Here is a 19,482-nt window from a genome sequence, read left to right as displayed (position 1 = left end):
TGTATTTTAATGTCTTTCAGAGCATATTTTCTCCCTTTGTTGTAACTCACATTCTCCTGTACATGTCAATTATTTGAGACTTGAAGAAAATTTTGATTCTCTGAGTGTTGCTTGCTAAACACACAGCATGTCCATCAGAGTGCACAGCTACCTTGCCCTTGATTGGAGAACACACCCCTATCACGACTTTTAAAACCTGATGATTTTCCTGCCTGTAGGTGATAATGCACTTTCAGAGGCTGCTTCAAATAAGTGCTGTATAATAAATGTATAGGACTTCACCAAAGGTAGCACAGAGCCCATAAAGGAGAGCTGGAATGAACACCACAGTTGGCTGGTCAAATGCAAAATGAGTTGGAATCTGAGGTCTCACAGTGGTTGTTAAGAAGCTGGTGAATGCAACATGCCAAAAAGGTGTTCCATGGGCAGACTGCATGGATGCTGCTGTATTGTGAATATGATAACAGTGTTAGTTCTAGGAGTAGGTAGAAGAAAGCAGGGAAAACTTGCTTCTTAAATTTTATTTATTTAATAATTGTGTGGGTGCACACCCACCTGTATTTAACCCAAACTCACACTAGTCCTCTGCAATTTAGTTAGTTCCAGTTCAGAAAGAACCCCTACTAGGCTAATCGTTCTATAGATGGTTGCTTTGAGATGCAACCAAGGGAGACATTAATAAGAAAGAATTTTCAACCTTTAAAAAGGTCATGCTCAGTTCAAGACTGTTAGCATGGTCTGGATGTCTTATCCAAACTGCTTCACTTAAGTCTATGGGAACTTTCCTATCTAGCCTAGACAAAGGAGATAGAATTTAATTCTACAGTAAATACCTCTGACAGTAAGTCTTGCTTCAACAGAAATAAGAATGATTGCTTTGTCTTGGCACTCATTGTTGGGAACTGGGCTGGCTGTCTAAGGAATTCATCGTGTAGAATCACTGTGGGTAAGGCCAGATTATATCCTGTTGTGCATAAAAGAAGGGAAATTAGGGAAAGAAAAGGCAAAAGAGATGTGTGGATTTGCTGCCCCTTCCTTTCTGCTAGGTGGGCTGTGCCCACTGATGCTAATGGAGGAAGCCCCAGGCCCCCTCTTAATTTTTCCTCTCACCAGCATGTCTGTGTCTGGAAAACTAGTGGGGAATATCTCCAAATAGGTGGATGTGCAATATTTCTTTATTCTGAAGTACAAGTCTTTTGCAAGGAGAGAAGAGAGACTGTTTTTGGAATTCTTAAATCAGAGACAGTCCCTATCTGTACAAGCATCTTTTTAATTCACTTTCTTTTTGGTTTGTACTTTTTCTTTTTTTTTTTTTTTTTTAGTCAGTTTGTTTGTTTTTTGTTTTTATAACACTGCTTTATAAGCTTTGCATGCTAATGTTGTCTCTGGTCACAATCACAGAATGTTCTGAGCTGCAATGGACCCACAAGGCCCAACTCCAAAGGGAGTGGTCTGTCCAGGGATTGAACCCATGACCTTGGTGTTATTTGCTCACAGTGTGCTCTGTATGTTCAGTAATTCTATGCTTTTATTTCATGCTTTTGCTGGATTGGGAATAGGATAAATTAGATTTTTCTGGCTTTCAAGTTTGCAGCCACCACTGTATGTAGGAACTGATGGAGATTCCTGCTCCCATCATTTGTTTCAACAGCACCAAGAGGCATAAACAAGGAGTGATTGAGGAGAATGTCAGAGATTCCACAGCTCAGCAGAGAGAGTCCAGCCAGAACCAGCTCTGTGCATTTTTCCTTGCAGGAAGGAGCAACGCCAGTTATTCCCCAGTGCCAGAACAACTTTGCCTAGGAAATGAGTGAGGTAAAGGCTCTCTGAGGCTGCACTTCCTTCACTCCTGTGCCATGAAACTCAGGGAATGCTGGTGACTGCCCTCCTGTGCTGCTCCTGGCACAGCTGGGAAAGGATGCTAGGCTGGAGCAGTATTACCTCCAGTTTCCATCTTTGGAAATGGCTGGTGGAGAGGAAAGCATCTTGCAGAGCATAGATAACTGCTGGGGCCTGGCCTTTGGTGAACATTAAGAAATGAGAGGAAGATTTTATTGGAAATAATAAAAGTCATGGAGAAATACATAGACCTGAGGTGATGGGACAGACAGTAAGATGTAAAACTCAAAATATTTTGCTGACGTTTAAATAGAAAGTATACTTTACCACTTGAAATGCCTGTACTTCTAAAAAAACCTCACTTTACATGGCTTAAAAGATAAAAATCTTTTTATATTATATAATGAAAACATAATTATATAATGAAAACATAATTATAAGTAGTGCTGTTGTTGTCTGCAACAAAAATACATTTAGAGAGTTTTGGTACTAGCATGTTTCTATTTTTGCTTTCAACATTTTCATTATTTCTGTGAAAGCTTCCTGATTGAACCATCTTCTCTAAGAATTTTTTACACATGAATTACAGATCATTCTAATAAGCCTTTTAATTACAGCTAGAGAAGATTATTTAGAACATTTCTGACTGTTAGACATGAGTCCATGTGGGGAAAAAAATAGGAGGTAGTTAGCTTTACATGAAAAATAGCTGCTGTCATTTTCCACTGACAAAAGGAAAGGGAGACAATTTCTACACCTCATAGCAAATAAAGACTTGGACTGGAAAGGACTGTTTTGCTCAGAGTCCATACCTTGAATTTATCTGAAATTTAGCTAGTTTTACCACAGGTATCTGCTACGAAGATTTTGAAGGCATTGATATTCTAACTTTCTAAATTCTTGTAGCAAGTCCATTGCATCATCTGGATAAAGAGTATCCCAGTTACGTTAAATGGAGATGCTTTTTGTACGAGGGTTGGGAATATGAAAAACAAGGCACTGTCACTGCACTGTGCTATAACCCATGGAATAGAATAATAAACTAATAAACCAGTAAAAATAAATAGTAAAAATAAAAAAAAAAAAAAAAAAAAATAGTATCAATAGAAAAATCATAAACTTGAGGAATCTTCAGGTCATCTCAGACCGAGAGCTCTTGCTGTGAATTTTCTTGTTGCAGATCCTGAAGTATCTCTGGTGGCTGAATGCCTACAGGCTCTGGAAGCAAACTCTGGAGTAAGGAAACCCTTACTGCAATCATCTGCCCAAACTATGCCAGAAGGAGCCAGTGCTTGAGGACAGCTGCTGGAGTCCAGTTGGCATCCCAGGATGGGAGCTCTTGTGAGTAACAGGAACAGGTTGGGTACGGGCCCTGCTCCGTGGCTGCAGATCCCTCCAGGAAACCCTGCCAAATGCACTTTGGAGAGTTCTGCTAAATTTGCACGTATTTGGCTCCTGTTCAAGGTTAGCTAAGGAAAATGTGATTAAGTATTTGTGTTCCTAGCTTTTCTCTGATGTTTCAGGTCTACATCCAGGGGAGCGTGAGGGACAAAGTCATTATAATTTCTCTAAGTCTATAAATATGTGGTTTAAAAGATAGCAATACTCTGCTTTGAAAACCTTTTATAGCACAATTAAAAAAATATAGGCACAGAACACTTTAGTCTACGTTTTGTCCCCTTTGCTGTACTTCCCTCATACCTAGCAAAGTTTTTGTATCATCACGTTTATTGTGTTAACTCTGACAGCTATTTCTATTTAGTGCAGTCTACTTTTTGTAGCATCTAAATATTGCTCTTCCCTACTAATTCAGTATTTTATTTTCTTAAATATTTATATGCAAAGCTACTAGAGATACAGTGGACTGTCACAATATGGAACAGCTGTCTATGGCCTTCACTGTGTCAGACACCACCACTTTACAGTGATCCCTGTCCAATGCACGCAGGAGGGAGTTTCTCTGCTACAGACAAACGTTTGTCACCTTTCACTGGCAAATATCAAGGTAAGGAACTAAGCAAATACATGAAGACTTGTGTTCAAGCCTGTTTTCTGCTTTGATAATCTGTGCATGGCTTATGATTATGCATTTGCTGTACAGCTTTGGGATTCCTTGCTGGACTCTGCCCCAAGCACTGGCCGTGAGCCCACTGGCTCCAAACCAATTCTCTGCATAGAAGGGTTTGCTCCTGGCTCCTCCACTGGGAAGAACTCAGTTTAGATTGCCTGCATCCACCAATAAAACTTGGATTCACCAGACACCACCAGCACCTCTAGGCACTTTTTCCTTTGTGGCCATTTTTCATTTTGATACCGATTGTGAAATCTGAATTTCCAGGAAAGCTTGTTCATCTTAAGTCAGGAATTAATAATAGTGTGTAAGCACTTTTCAGAAAACAGGCTTTGATTTTTTTTTTTTTTTTTTGTATTTTTATTTTTTTAAATTGATATAAAACAATGTATTAAGCTTCAAAGGAATTAGCAATAATCATAGGATCTTTCATTTTGTAAGAGTTTTTATTTAGAGTGGTTAATCTTGTTGAGGGGAAGAAAACTTTGAAGTAGTCATTAGAAGTACTGGCTGAAAATTTATTTAAAATTTAGGGGGCAGTGATAAAACTGAGTTTATTTTAAAAAGAATCTTGTATGTCATTTGCCTCAAATGAAGCTTGAACTCCATGTGGATAAATTGGAATTATTCGTTTAGGGAGTATGGTTTAAAAGATGTTAAAGAGCTGCAGCTGTAGGGTGATTGATAGATAATTGCAATTATAAACAGGGGTCTGTCACTGCTGCACTTGCAGTCAGACTCACTTTGGAATGGATTTCATCTAGTTCAAAATGAATTTTGTATTTTCTTGGCACAGAGATGTTCAGAGATAATTTTCAAAAGCTAAAACTTCGGTTTAGAACTGTGACTTCAATGGTGACTGTCACGACAAGAACATGCAAGATACACCATTGGAATATTTTCAAAGGCAGTAATCTTTGTATCTTGCGGAGAGTGGAACAGGATTCTGTAGCACTATTGATGGGATATTGGTAAGTTTGTTTCAATGTCTTGTGCTGTAAGAAAATTTCCTCTTTTAAAATTATATAGAAAGTATAAGGATCCTGGTTTAGTCTGAGGGGGTTAGGATGCTGGGTTTCATTTTGCTGTTTAATTGCTTTTTGGGTACCTATACTGCACTGGAAAATGCTACTGTAGCTATCATTTGTGCTCCTTTTCTACTGCTGGCCGTGAGTTACAATAAAATGTTTTAAGGAGCAGCTTTTGGACTTGGGGGATTGGATCTACTTCTCTACAGTTACTTGCATAACAGTATAGAGTAATTGTTAAATGGACCAGTTTTAACTCTGTACATACAGAGAATCAGTAAGTGGGAGTATTGGTAGAGAACTGAAAGAACAGACACAACTTAGTCTCTTACAATTTCTACTGCCTGACATTTGGTCCTAGGAACTGAAGATCAAAAAAAACCTACCTGCAATTACAGGCTGCTGCTAAGAAGCCATGAAGAGAGGCAGGAGATTGTGCATTTTTTGGATGGATATTGGCACACTTTAACTAGGAGTAACTGTAATATTAACACCCAGTATTTAAGATACCCTGGGGGGGGGTTAAATATTTCTTGGAGTTTTACTTGAGCTCAGGTTTGCTTATCTACCTCCACCTCGACTGATGCTATGAAGAAGATGGATATACTCAATTTAGTCTCTACTCTGCTGTTAGTTCCTGATGAAACAGACATTTTGGCTTAATGTAAGTAAGTATTATTGACTTTTTATTAAAAGGTGGGTTCAGAAGACAAGAAATAGGAATATCAAACTTTCAGATAAGTAATTTTATGTCCAAACTTCCTCCAGAAATTGAGCACTCTAGTATTAAATATAAGTATTGAAAAACACTTAAAACCAGAATAATTGTTAGTAACTCTATGTAATTACTTTCTCCCTGGGTTAATATTTAACTATCATGGAGTTAAGACATCTGTAAAAGTCAATTTAGATCAGCTTTGTTACATTACAGCACAAGAGAGATGAATAAATGGAGTAATATTTTATTGATCAGAAACAATACTTTTCTCAGCAATTAAAATGCATTATTCATATGAACCAGGTGAAAACGAAACAACCAAAAAAATAACTTCACATTTTTTCCATTTTCCTCTTAGTGTAAGCAATAAATACAATGCCATAGCTTCTATTAATCTTATTTACATAGTACAATAAATGAATGTTGCCTGGTTGCCAGCCCAAATGTTTCTTGACATCAAAATGAGTACATGTTGCAGCATTTCTACAGCCAAATACTCTTGTAGATCACCACCATGAAAAACTGAATAACATAAATGCCAACATGAAACAACCAACTGAGGGACCCTGCAATGCAGCCATTTATTAATTGAAGACAGTAGCATTAAAAACAGACATTTTCTCTCATTGAATCATAACATGCTGGTGTTACAGATAACAAACATAAGACAACTATTGCTGTAGCCCCTGTAGATTGATACAATAAATCCTCACTAAATTAAAAAAAAAAAAAAAAGGAAACAGCAAATACTAACAGGTACTAAACAAATAATAATCTGCATGTTCAAAGGAATCTCACAGCCCCACCAAAAGAGAGTTTACTTCCATCCCAGAGAATACAGCTATGGACTACAACAGTCTGTAAAGTAGAAGAAAGCCATGAGAAATCAGCATAAGAATTTGATTTTAACTTACGGTGACAGAAAAACATTTTAAGAAGCAGAATCTTCTCTTAGCTATGCAGAAACTGAAAAAAGGTGAGGTAGGAAGACAAAACAAGGAATTGGTATTTTCCAACACAAATTAGAAAGCAGATTATCTAACCTCAGTAGGAGAAGGGAAATATAGCTCTGCTATACATGTGACCCTTCACAGCCAGAAATATTTTCTTGCACATCCAGCTGGCTGTGTTTCTTTTCCAAAGTGAAGATGGGCAGGTGTGTGCTTAGAAGGAAGCTGTGATTGTCCACCTAGAAGTAGGGTAATTTCTGTATAAAAACAATTTTCCCTCCTAAATTACAATTACACATTTCTCTAATAGAAATATATATATTAAATGACAAAACCTGTAGCCTGTTAAATTTGAACTGCCTCTCTGAGAATGAAGCTTAATTAAAGTCTAATACTGTATCACACGCTAAACCAACATCTATGTGTTAATTACAACAACAGTGCACCAGGTACCATGAAATAATTGTCTAATAATATGCCATAAATGGTTTACAGCACATATAAATGGACAGACACCTGTCTGGGCTTTGAGTCTCAGTGGTACCTGCAGATTGTGCAAAGGGAACTCAAGACAGATTTATACCAGCTGATGATCTGGTCCCACAAATGTAAAGCTGCTACACTGGAGCAGGGATTTTCTGCACCATTGGTATCTTCAGAACATTGCACAAATGTTAATCAACACTACAAAGATCAGCAGGCAGAGTTGTAAATAGCCTCTAGACATGTTGTAGCAGACATTGTTGCTGTCACTTTTAAAATTTAAGAGACTGTGACATCTGATTGCCAGATCTCACACTACTCTACACAATCCAACTGATTCTTCAGATCATCCCCATCAACTGACCAGACAGCCCTGCAGAAGAGGAGAAATCTTCATTTGTGCATCCTAGCTGGGATTCTATATTGTGAAACTGTATCATCAATAAAACACTTCCTATGTTCAATCTCCAGACATAAGAGTTGTAAAGTAACACTAAATAAAGGTGCAAGTGGCAGGACCCTGCTACATCCTCCCAATGTTTTCTTTGTAAGTACAAAACACGAAACACCTTATGAAATCACAAAGTAATAAACACCAAAAATTACCTAGACACTATCGAAGTGTAGAGAGAAGCGACTGACAAAAATGTTTAAATGTCTAAGTCAAGGTGGTTTGTATACAACAATTTTGTATGCAGAATTATTTCAAACTGGTCTCAGAAAGAACTGTCTTCCAATTTTTTGACTGGACTACATGCATCAGTAATATGTTCATTAGCAAAACAGTCTGCCACTGTTCCAGTATCTACTTTTTCTTCTACCTAATTTTGGTTTTTCCCTATTTCAAGTAGACTTATCTGCAAATGAAATGTATAAAATTTTTTCTTACATTTTTAATTTTCAGTGAACTCACCTTGTTTCATGCCCTTCTTGAGCATTTTTGTCTTTTCACTTAAGAAAACTACTATTTCTTTAAAGTGTAAAGGTTTAAGAAAAATACAAATTTCTTTAAAGACACTTTCTCAAGTGTCTCACTTCCTGACAACCTCCTAGTTTTCAGTGAGACCTTTATGCACCAGCAGAACCAAAGAAACAACACAAAGTACTGTTCTTAGCTAATTAACTGAGACAGAGATTCAGAATCAATGAATCCAAAATAATATTGAAATTCTCAATCCATAAAGTTTTGAACCTTTCTAATACAAAACTTATACTGGATTTTCCAAATAATGATAATTACTAATATTAGTTTGCTTGATTAGTCTGAGTCTCATATACTGGCTTTAAAGGTAGTATATCATGTGCACTGTGTTCAGTCTTGCATGCTCACCTCAGACAACAAAAACAGCCACAAAACTTTGCCCCAAGAATGAAGGAATAAGTTAGCAAGCATATGGCCAGGGAAATACGTAAAAGTAAAATCAGAACAATGCTACCACGAATTTTGTACATGATCTTCTCCAGCTGAATAAATTCCTTCAGCACGCAGTGACCTTCCACCAGCTGCAGTTATTAGAGTGTCTGGAAGTACTCACAGTGACTCAGGTGACTCCTTTGCACTCTGGCAGTGAGGCCTCATCAGTCCTGTCTTGGTTAAATCCAGAAGAAAACCTCCGTACAATTCAGGAGAAGGAGACACTTCTGAATATCCTGAAATAGCTTAAGTAAAATCGCTCAAATCTTGGTGCAAGACAGTACACTGCAGTACAGAAGTACATGAAGGCTCACACTGGAAGTGGTGTCTCTGTGCTTGGTGTAAAACAGTGGGAAGAAAACAAACTGGCCAAACCAAAGCAAAACATCAATCTCTTTAACCAAAACAGCAGTATCTATCTTTGAATCTGCTACCTCAGCCTACCTGTCAGGCTTTTTTGACAGCCAAATGAATGCTGGACCAAAAAAAGAACCTGGAAAACTTCTTGTTATTATTGCACCTACATAAACCATTTTGATTTGTCCTATTTTAGGTTGAATTAAGACAACAGAGTATGGTATTTACACTCTAAGATTCTATAGGCAAACGAAGTGGCTTCAACACAGCACAGTCTTATACAAACTTCCAAGAAAATAAGAAATCCTTCATTGATTCCCTTTGTACAAAAATTTGCCAACTTTGTCTACACAGTAGAAACTGAAGAGGCAAAGTTTGTATCCTTATATAAATGCACATACATATATAGATATATATGTACAGATGTCCATACTGTATAGATACACAAACACACGGATATATATGCACGCGTGTTTACACACACACACATACGCACGAGAAACGCGTTGGTTTAGTTTGCATCATCCAGGAGAATAACATTTCCCAAGGTAGGTGAGATCTTCTGGCCATGAAGTCACTGGATCAGCCGTGGATTGGCAGGGGGCAGCCCCTCAGCCATAGAGCTTCTCAGTCTTGAGTGCCACGCTGTCCATGTCGTGGTAGCCCTTGCCGTTGAGGTGCTCGCTGGCGCAGTCGTGGCTGTAGCCGTAGCCCTGCACGTCGCTGATGGTGGACACGGTGTAGGAGGCCGTGCGCATGGCGTCCGAGTGGCTGAAGCTGTGCTCAAACTGGATCTTGTACTGGTTCCAGTGCCTCCTCAGGACAGCCTGCACCTGTGCCCCCAGACAAAGCAAAGTGCACTTAAAAAACAGCTCAGGGCCTTCGTTCTTTGTCTCTTCGCTCTTTGTCTCAGCAAATGGGACAGTAAGGCTCAGAAATGCTGGACAAGGATACTCATCTACCTGCCATTTAGCACTTGAATTATTCACCACTTAGGTAAGCATTATTTTTCATCAAATTTGGTGTGAAGTAATGACATTTTACAATTGTAGTGCACTAACTGCTCAGAAAAAGCACAGGTTACAGGAGGAACAGCAGGCACGCAATTTTCTGCTTCCTCCCCTGTGAACTGCAGTCCAGTGTAGGACAGACCAGAAACAGAGGTGGAAAAGGTAATTTCTGTTCGTCCTTATTTTCAAAAGGCCACATCCTCAGCAGCTGTAAATCCATTTACTCTCAGCAAACCATAATTTCCATTTGTTATGCTTTTGGCACAAGTCAGTCTTTCCCAATTTCTGGCCATACCTTAAGCAAATGACTAGAAGGACAAATTCCCGAACTCCACATTTCTACCAGAGTTAAAAATAAAGCTGATAAAATAGCTGAAGGCCTCATTGGTTTACATGTCTCCACTGAAAGGATGTGATGTTTGTCATGGCCTTCCTCCCCTCCAATATGGTTAAACACCTGTGCAGACTGGAGCGAGGAAGTGTCACATTCATGAAATTCACACAGAATTAGTCTTTCAGGGCACATGCCAAGTGGGGAATGCTAACAACGGTAGTAGCTTCTGTTGTTGCTTTTTCAGACATTTTTCTATGTTAAAAAAACTGCCTACAGGTCATGAATATTTAATTTTCTTTTCAGCCAAACTTTGTACAAAAACAGTCCTAACTGCTAACCAGTGAACAGGGACTGCCCCAGTTAATTGTTTATATTGTGGATAAATATTTTTAGGATTTTCCATATGTCTTCTGGGTTTATGTTTGCTTTCCATTTCCCTGACACAATGGCTCCTTTTATCTAATTTTACTCTGGCTTTAATAGTGAAAAATAAAAATAAATACAAGAAAAGGGATGTAGTTTTTAGACTTCCTGCAGTCTGGTATCAGAAATCTCTGTTTAAAGGAGAACTTCATATTTCTAAAATCCTTTACAAGGAAATGTTAGACAGTAAGGAAAGAAGTATCAACCAATTAACATAACAAATTAGCATTTTAGGGCAAGGGAAGTGTTCTCTTACTGTTCACAAAAACTTCCTAATCCACTCTAAACATCTAAATACAAATCTTCAAACACTGAGAAATCAATTATCTTAATAACTTTGAGTTTCAGATCTTATTGCTTTTCATATAAAAATTCTGTACTTCCTCAGAGTCTAAAGGCCGAGTTCTTGTTTCAGCATGGGAAGTTTTTGATTAATTATTATATGCATTGCATAGAACCTCAGAATAGAGCTAATACAGAACCTTAAGCCTTTGCACAATTTGAATCCACCTCCAGTAATCTATCATAAAGCCAAGACAAGGACCCTATTCAAAATTCCAGCTTTTCCAAGAGGGAAGCTTGGGATTTAGTTTGGAATCAATCTGTGTTCATCACTGAGCTATGTGCTATTTGCTCTCCTTTCACAGTCAGTTACTTCAATAAGCTCAGAGTTTGAACATAGACACACATGCAAAAAATTACACATTGAGCAATTTTCACTTTAGACAAGACAGGCTGGAGGTGGGGAAAATGCCAGCAACTGGAACTAAATGGCTTAACAAGGTCAAAGAAGTCTCTTGGCGGAGCTGGGAGATTAACTAGGCTTGCCAAATTACACACTCCACTCCTCTCCCACACTTCTCCTGGTTCCTTCAGTAACAATTATTCATCTTATTTTTGCTTGTTAATAACATTTGTTAACCAATCCTAAAGGATTCCATGGCTCCTGAGAGTCACCAGCATCCCTGCAAGACAAGTGTCTTGGGGCTACTGCCAGGGAAAAGCAGTCCAGCTGCTCCATGCCAGGACAGAGAGCTATAAAAAGGGTTTCCTGTATGGGCAAAGAACATTTCCTCTCTGCCTGCCCCAGTGCCCATCACACTCTCTCCATGCATTTCTAACAGCCACGTATTCCTGGCATTCTTCCCAAAGCCTCTCCATTACTGCTGAATCAGGACTGCACCCCTGCCCTGCTGTGTGTCTGTTCTTGTAGGGTCTTATATCCTTTCGTCTATTGTGAGTGTCTTTCAGTCTTCTCTAACCTTCCAATCATTTATAGAAAAAGATGGGAAAAATCAATTACACTCTGTTAAACAATATGTGTGTCTGCCCACAATGTGAGAATAGAACTTTTACCACCTTCTCCTCAGCTTTGAAGAGTGGCATGGAGCTGTAAATTCAGCTCAGGAGGGGTAGAACTTTGTAACTTTGTTACATGAAAGGATGTTTAGGAAAGCATTGAATGAAAAATATTGTAATTATATAATTGTGTTTCTCAGTCATTAACAGAGATACTGATTCCAGCTGGAAAAATCTTTTTTTCTCACCTTGTAACTTAATAATGGCTGGATTTGATGAGTTTGCAGGAAGGACTCCTTCAGCCCTATAACACTGGTAGCTTGATGTTGGCTATCAGACAAATTAAACAGCTCAGTAGCCAACCAGGAGAAAAAACAAAAAAACAAACCAAACCACAACACAGCCTCATCCATCTCATCTATTGTACAACAGATTGTATAACCTCGCAAACTTGAGACTATGTTCATGGCAACATTTCTCAGGAGCAGTGAAATGAAGGAAAAAAAGCAAACTAACCCCACAAGGCTTACACAGATCATGTAGGTCATTATAGCACCTGCTATTAAAATTTCAACAGGAATCTTCCTACTGATTTATCAGAGATCTGGGACAAGCTTCTCCTCTGACCACAGCCTGTATGACCCCAAAAGCCACGCTAGGCCATCTGAAGCTGGCAAACGTGATGTGTTGAGAGCATCTTGCTCTGTGGGCTGCTGGCCCGTGAGCAGACTGTGAGTGTCCTTGGGGAAGCCCTGGCACAGAGCATCCAAGCAGAAGGGCTTGCACATCCGCCCTGTCTGGAGGAGCTTTGTGACCAGCAGCTGCAGTGCCTGCAAGAACTGGATTTGACAGGCCATCCCTGGCTGCTCTGCTCAGCAAACTGGAGATGTTCCTTGGCTACAGTCAGCAGCACATACCAGCTATTTTTCTTACATTTCTTAATTCATCTTCACTGAAGTTCTATCCTAGCAGATCACTTTTGTTCACTTTTTGGCCAGAAGTGTTTTGCTTGAACAGGATTTGGCTCCTGATATTTGGTGCAGAACACACTACAGTAAAAGGCTAAGACTTAGAAAGAAATTAGTGCTTTTAGCATTTTTTAATTGCTAATACCCCTGGCCTGCAGCCCCACTTGCTGGGGCTAGAACCTTTTAGGAGAAAAATGAAAAACATTTTTTCTGTGCTGACATTTTTCCCTACCTACATTCTCCCCTTGAATTTCCTTACTGATACAGTTGTTTATAAAGCACTAGGTCCTTTCCTGAGCAAGGTGTACTGAAAATAATTTAAAAAAAGTATAGTGATCACTGAAGCACTGAACCCTAAAGCGGTCTAAAAAGGATAAATTTCCACTCTCTAGAGAGCAAATACAGACATGTATGTTTAACTAAGTCAAGGTCTGTGGTCTAAAAGTTGAACTCCTAAATTAATAAATGCTAAAATACCTACATCCTCCTTTAAATATTATTCTGCAAGTAGATATTCAAGCAGTGATTCACTTATTAGCATTTGTATGAGTTGGAAGAGATCATCTTTTACCACTGATGAGCCCATGGTGAATTTAGGGGATGACTCAGGTTTGGTTTTTCTTACACAGCAGAAAAGGATATGTTAAAAAAATATGAGTTTGTAACAATGAAATATTACCAGATACAGGAATAGATTTCAAAATCAATCACAATTTAAAATTAAAAGCAGCCTTGGAAGAGGCACAAGGATGAAGACAGAACTGAACAGCGGACAATATTGTTTCATAAAAACTGCAGAAATTTTCAGGTTTTCCACCCTTCCTCCTTAAATTTCCACTGGAGCAGAACAAACTGATTCTTCAAAATTCTTGTTTTTAGAAGGCATTCTGAACTATACTATGGCATTGTGAAGGCATCCTGAGCTTTCTGCACTGTAGAAGGGAAAGAATGTGTGAAATGTCAATGCAGAGTGAGGGCAAGTGATCAGATCCAATCCAGAGCACTTAATGATCTTCATGATTTGAAGTAAATGTATGAGCAGGGACTTGAACCTGCATCTACTCTATGGTAAAATCAGATCAAGGCCCCTGTCCCAGACCCACTGAACCCAGAGAAAGCCTATCTTTGTCTTTTCTGGCTCCCTGGCAAAACACCAGTGAGACTGAAGCATTTGGGTGGGGGGACGCACAACAAAGACACACAAATAAACCTCCAAAGCCCATAGTAGTTTCATTGCAATTCTGTCAGCTTTGGACTTGGGAAGAGAAGGAAGGGCAATTTACACTAATGAATTCTAGCATTAGTGAAACATTTACCTCTGAGTAAAAATTACTGCCCAATACCACTACAGAAACACACTGGCACAATTTTAGAACATCTGATAAAAAACCCTAAGGGTTCACTCTTAGGAAAACATCTGGTTGCTCCCAAATTTCTGCTTACAGCCTATACTGTAACCACACTAAATGTAGAACAAATGAGCAAACAGATGTGTAGGAATAAGTATAGCATTTTATTTGTTCCTCTGCCAAAAGTGTTGGCAAATTACCAGTTAGTTTTTTGGTGGGGGTAGTTTTGTTCATTTGTTTTGGGGTTGCTGGGGTTTTTTTGCAAGAAAGAGGAACAGTAACCATTTTAGACATATTTTTTTAGCCGTCCTACTACTCTGATCTCTTACACTAAGCCTCTGGAAGTGTACTCTCTACAGCCTGCGGCAAGAGTTTCTACGTGAAAGTCACCCTGTGCACTCAGGGTTCTTGACCTAGCCAAGATAACAGCGAAGCTTGTCAGCTTCAACAGGATCAATACTATCTATTACTGAAACCTGGTACAATCCTCTAATGTCAGAATAAGGTCTGTCCTTGGAACTGACTGATCGTGGTACCTTAAACATGCACTTGTGACCCACACGAATTCCTGCCCCAAGTGCACCAAGCTGTAAAGGTCTGACTGTTGGAATGGTCCTTTTTGCTTCTGCTAAAAAAACACTTTTCCAAATCTCAGCCTAAAATTTTCCCAGAGAGCCTCATAAAACAATCCCAGACTCACAGAAGGAGTTTGGTTGGAAGAGACCTTAATGACCATCTAATTCCAGCCCCCTGCCATGGGGCACAGCCATACCCCAGCCCAGCAATGTGTGTGCAGTGTGGCCCTGTTCCTGCTACGGAAGGACCAAGCAGTGAGTCTCCAGGATAACATCCTGTACAGCTTCCAACACAGACAAATAAACTTCTGGATGTTGAACTGCTTTTCAGTGTTATGGTAGTTATCTGGACTTTATAGCAAAGTGACAACTCTCTTCAATTTCTTAATCAAGACAAATGTGTATAGCTTAGCACCCAAGAATCAATCCTAACACACTTAATGGTGCCATGAATGATGGCATAGTCCTTTCCAAGCTCTGCTCTTGGCATCCTGATACTTTGTTTTCTTCTTTTAATTTAGATAAATTTAGACATAAAATTAAAAAAAAAGAATAAATTACCACCTCCTGAACTGATGAAACAAAAATATAAAAAAGAAAAATTGTTATAGATATAGTAAAAGCTGTTACTCTACCTCGCCATTGAAGAAGCAGAAAATTGTAGCCACCAGTAGACCCTGTAAAATAAAACCAAAGATTCTGTTTTAATTCATATGCATATAGGCTATTTCAGGTGTGAGATAATTAAGGGTAAAATCTGATAAAATGTGTATCTGATAAAATTCAGATATAGATAGCACAGAGAATGCAGGACAAATCTAAACATGATGAATTATTTCTAAAAATAGATCACTAAAAATATGGGGCCAGCTTTCTGCCACAATGTTTCTTTCCTTTGAAAATTGGAAGGTAAGCAAATGAAAATCCAGCATACTGAGAAATCAAAGACTACTGCATGAAGATCTTTCAAAACTGCAATAACACGACCATTTCTCTTTTATTTGATTGCCATGCCAACTGCTCTGAGCTCAGGTGAGCCAGGGCTGCGTGCTGCTTCCCACCTGGTAGTGCATGAGGATGTGCATCACGTAGTCGTACACCTCCTCAGCGATCTGGCCCTCGGGTCGCCATGGGAACAGCACAAACTCGATGCCAAGGAGAGGGACAAGAATCAGGGTGGCTCTCACTGCTTTCATGTACAGGTTGGACTCAGCCTTGTGGGTGTCTTTCAGCTTGGTTATGAGAACGCGAACGATGTTCAGCAGGAAGAAAAGGTTCACCTGTCGGAAAAGGAAATGACACTGAGAAGGCGGTCTGAAAAATAATTCCACACGCTGATTTGTGAGACTGGAAACCAGACAACACAAACTCACACTGCTTGTATAATCACACTGTGATTACACAAGAGATATCAGATAAACATCTTTGAAAACACCTTTAAGTAACTGAGATGTGCCTCTAACTTCCAGTATCCACACCATTTCTTGAACTCTAAGCAAAGTACCTGCCAGTGGTAACAACCCACACACCTTTCTCTCTGCTGCCAGTAACAGTGCATGGGTGAAGGATTGATTCTTTTCAAGTTGGTCAAGAGAGAGATTGATGCTTTTCCCTCCTTGTATTTAAATATGGTTCCTCAAAAAGCTACTTTTTATTTTTCAAACATGAATTTGGTAAACTTATAGAGAAGATAAAATAAGGATAATTTTAAAAACCCAGCAAAATGCTGCTACAAGGAACTGTATGTTCCTCTAGACAAACAGTGGATTTGGCCAATGGTCAGATCTTGTATTCTTTCAGCAGAGCTGCCAAAGGGGCAAGCACTGAGATGATGCTCTATGTCATTCCCTTGCACAACTGAACTTGCTTATTTCCATAGTTACTAAGGCTTTCTATTGGTTAGAAATGGTCGATCTCTGTTCCTTCAGTTTGACGAGGAAAAAAATCCCAAACTGTCATTGTGAGCAAGCACAAAACTGATACACTCACACAGGTATGTGTATGGACACACACACACCCCTCCAGGGATGAGGAACCAGAGCAACAGCAGCCCTAGGGATGATCCCAGCCCACCCTCGTGTCCCGTGCAGCCCAAGTGGAAGCTGCAGGCAGATGAGACCCTGAGAGCTCAGGCAGTCCGTGCCCTTATCCCAGGCACAGAGACAGGACAGAGGTGCTCTGGGGAGCTGCCATGGAAGGGACAGACACAGGCTCTGTTCCTGTCTGTGCTTCCAGAGGATTGTCTGCCCTTGCCAACAACTACAGACAGAAGGAGGGTAGGGGAGGAAGCTGTCAGACAGACAAATCCCTTCTAAAACACCTCAGAATTGCTGGTCTAGGAGGAGGCTCTGTCTTGCTGCAGCACAGGAGCAAGCAGGGGAAGCATTTCAGACCATAGGTGTCATTCTGTCTGCACAGCCCTGGCAGAATTCTTTCTGTCAGTTCAGGCTTTCAGAATAAATAGCTGTGTGCTACTACAGCAACATGGCCCTTTACAGATATGTGATGTTATTTATATTCTACTTACATGCTATTTAAATCATGCTAACAGGAAGCTGTTTTACATAGGAAACTACTGCATGAAGTTGTCCTGGAAGCCTCCAGCTACCTTTAAGCTTTGTTTAAACAGCCAAGGTCTTCTGATTCTTTCTCAAGGGATTTATTTAGATTTTATGTAGCCCACGATCCCTATCCAACTTCCTATAGTTTGTGCAGACAATAAGTCCTTCCTCTATTTCTAAATTTAATCCTTCTCAAATCTACTTGTTCAACATTAGCATGTCTCAAACACTGAGTTTTCTATCCTCTCATGTTTTGGTAGCATGGCCAATTCCTATAAAACTGTCCTTAAGTGCTAACTGAAGATGAAAGTTGCAGCAGCCAGGCATAAATAGCAGCACCCAATGAGCTGGTTCTTTTACAATATGCACAGAGTTTTACTATTTGTTTCACCCACCAAAACTAAAATGCACAAAATTAAGCATGCAAAGAGTTTGCAAATAGCAAAAAGGGCTATCAGAAAGCTGCAGGAGGCAAAGCAGAGGGCAGAGCTGAAGTAGAACAGGACGAGTGTCAGTACAAGTATGTAGCACCAATTTTTGAAGAATATCTCTTCTGTCAGAAAATAAGAGCAAGATCGGGATGAAATGAATTTTAAATTAAAGTGATGAAAACAGGTCCTAGTTTTAAGTAAGGTGCTGAGTAGATTTTTACATTTAAGCAGAAGTAGGGCAGTGGAACTCCTTGCATGCACATTATCATCAAATTGACTGCGATGGTTTGGAAAAGCCCAAAGGAGCTCTTTTGTGCTATCTGCACAGTGAACACAGAGTGAAATAGCAACAGCCCCACAGTGACCTGAAAACTGAACAGGACAACTGAGCAAAAATAAAAACAAAGGCAGAGAAGGCAATCCTAGACAAAAAAAACCACAACAACGTGTTGATGCCTACACTGGAAACTCAGGAGCATTTAGGTTCTGGCTTGACAGAGGCAGCGAACTGAAGCCGAGTTCCCAAGTCAATAGGGTTGCAGTTTTTGAATTAAACTCTCCTCATGTCCCTGATGTTTCTACTTTTCTCCATGCTGAGTTTGCACTACGTTAGTATATTAATCCTTGTAGGTCTAAGTTCTGTTTCAATTCTTCCTTAGGATGATATAAACAGACCATTCTCACTCGGGGCACACACATTTTTAGATATGAGTTGGTAGTCACTGCCTGGCTTTTAATGCAGTTGTTCAGCTCCATATCTTTGCCTGCTGGGACACTACTGAGCATTCAATTTCTAAACTCCTAAGCCTGGCACCGACTTCAGCTCAAAGTCATTAAACACAAGGACATGAAAGACAAAGTGGGAAGCACCAGAACTTCCTTCTAACACACCTTCACTCAGAACTTGCATCTGTAATGGCCTGTCAGAATGCAACACCAATACATAACATTATTACAGGGAGAAAGGAGTATCCCTGTGACAATATTTATATAAAAATGGCAGAGCTAGATAACCCAGAGGCATCCAAACAAACAAAACCACAGGAGCACTGGCACATCTGAAGTCTATGTGGAAATCACTACTGTTTTCACTGAAGTGCAAACCAATCCCTTTTCCCTTCCCCCCTCAATTTTGATCAATATTTGTCTAGCATGCAAACTAACATCACCCTCTACTGTCTCATTCCCCCTCTGTTTCTTTAATTGTGATTGCTTAGGCAGACAGTTGTAATTTAATGGTCAGTTGAAGACAATTCCAACCCAAGTGCAACCTATGTCTGCTCCTGTTTCTTTGGCAGAAGAACTGACCACAGTTACGTAACAACAGGGACCATAAAAGCAGCGTTGTTTTTAACTTTATGTAATTGTAGGATTTTCAGTGGTGTACAAGAGTTAAATTCCCATTGGTTTCTGCCAATTTTCCCTGGCACGCACTTGACAGTCCCCTTCATGTTCTTTGAGATCTGCTCCTGCAAATAGAAACAGTGTCTTCCCCCTCGTTATCTAATTTGCAGTTTAGTGTTGTTGCTTAAATGTCTACTAAAGCAGGTCATGCTTAGTAAAGTGTGGAAATTGTATCTGGCAAGCAAGCTGCTTAAGCAAATGAGGGTTCTGTTCACAAAGCCCAAACACATGCATTTAATCTAATATCTTTAGCCCTGCCTTGTCTTTT

The 19,482-nt window shown here is 39.5% G+C and overlaps 1 protein-coding gene across 1 annotated transcript in view; it reads right to left on the bottom strand.

The window, feature by feature from the left end:
* Positions 1-5,884: 5,884 nt before the first annotated feature.
* The window catches only part of CALCRL (calcitonin receptor like receptor), a 30,237-nt gene continuing 16,639 nt past the window's right edge, over positions 5,885-19,482 (bottom strand). Inside the window, exons 10-12 of the mRNA XM_068196390.1 lie at positions 15,880-16,098; positions 15,454-15,495; positions 5,885-9,693 (exon numbers count right to left, since the gene is read on the bottom strand). Coding sequence (XP_068052491.1) covers positions 9,472-9,693; positions 15,454-15,495; positions 15,880-16,098 — 483 coding nt within the window. The 3' untranslated portion in view covers positions 5,885-9,471. The remainder of the gene's footprint in view (positions 9,694-15,453; positions 15,496-15,879; positions 16,099-19,482) is intronic.

This window comes from Anomalospiza imberbis, chromosome 7 (assembly GCF_031753505.1).
Source record: "Anomalospiza imberbis isolate Cuckoo-Finch-1a 21T00152 chromosome 7, ASM3175350v1, whole genome shotgun sequence".
Classification (NCBI taxonomy): Eukaryota; Metazoa; Chordata; class Aves; order Passeriformes; family Viduidae; genus Anomalospiza; species Anomalospiza imberbis.
This window is presented reverse-complemented; position numbering and strand designations above follow the sequence as displayed.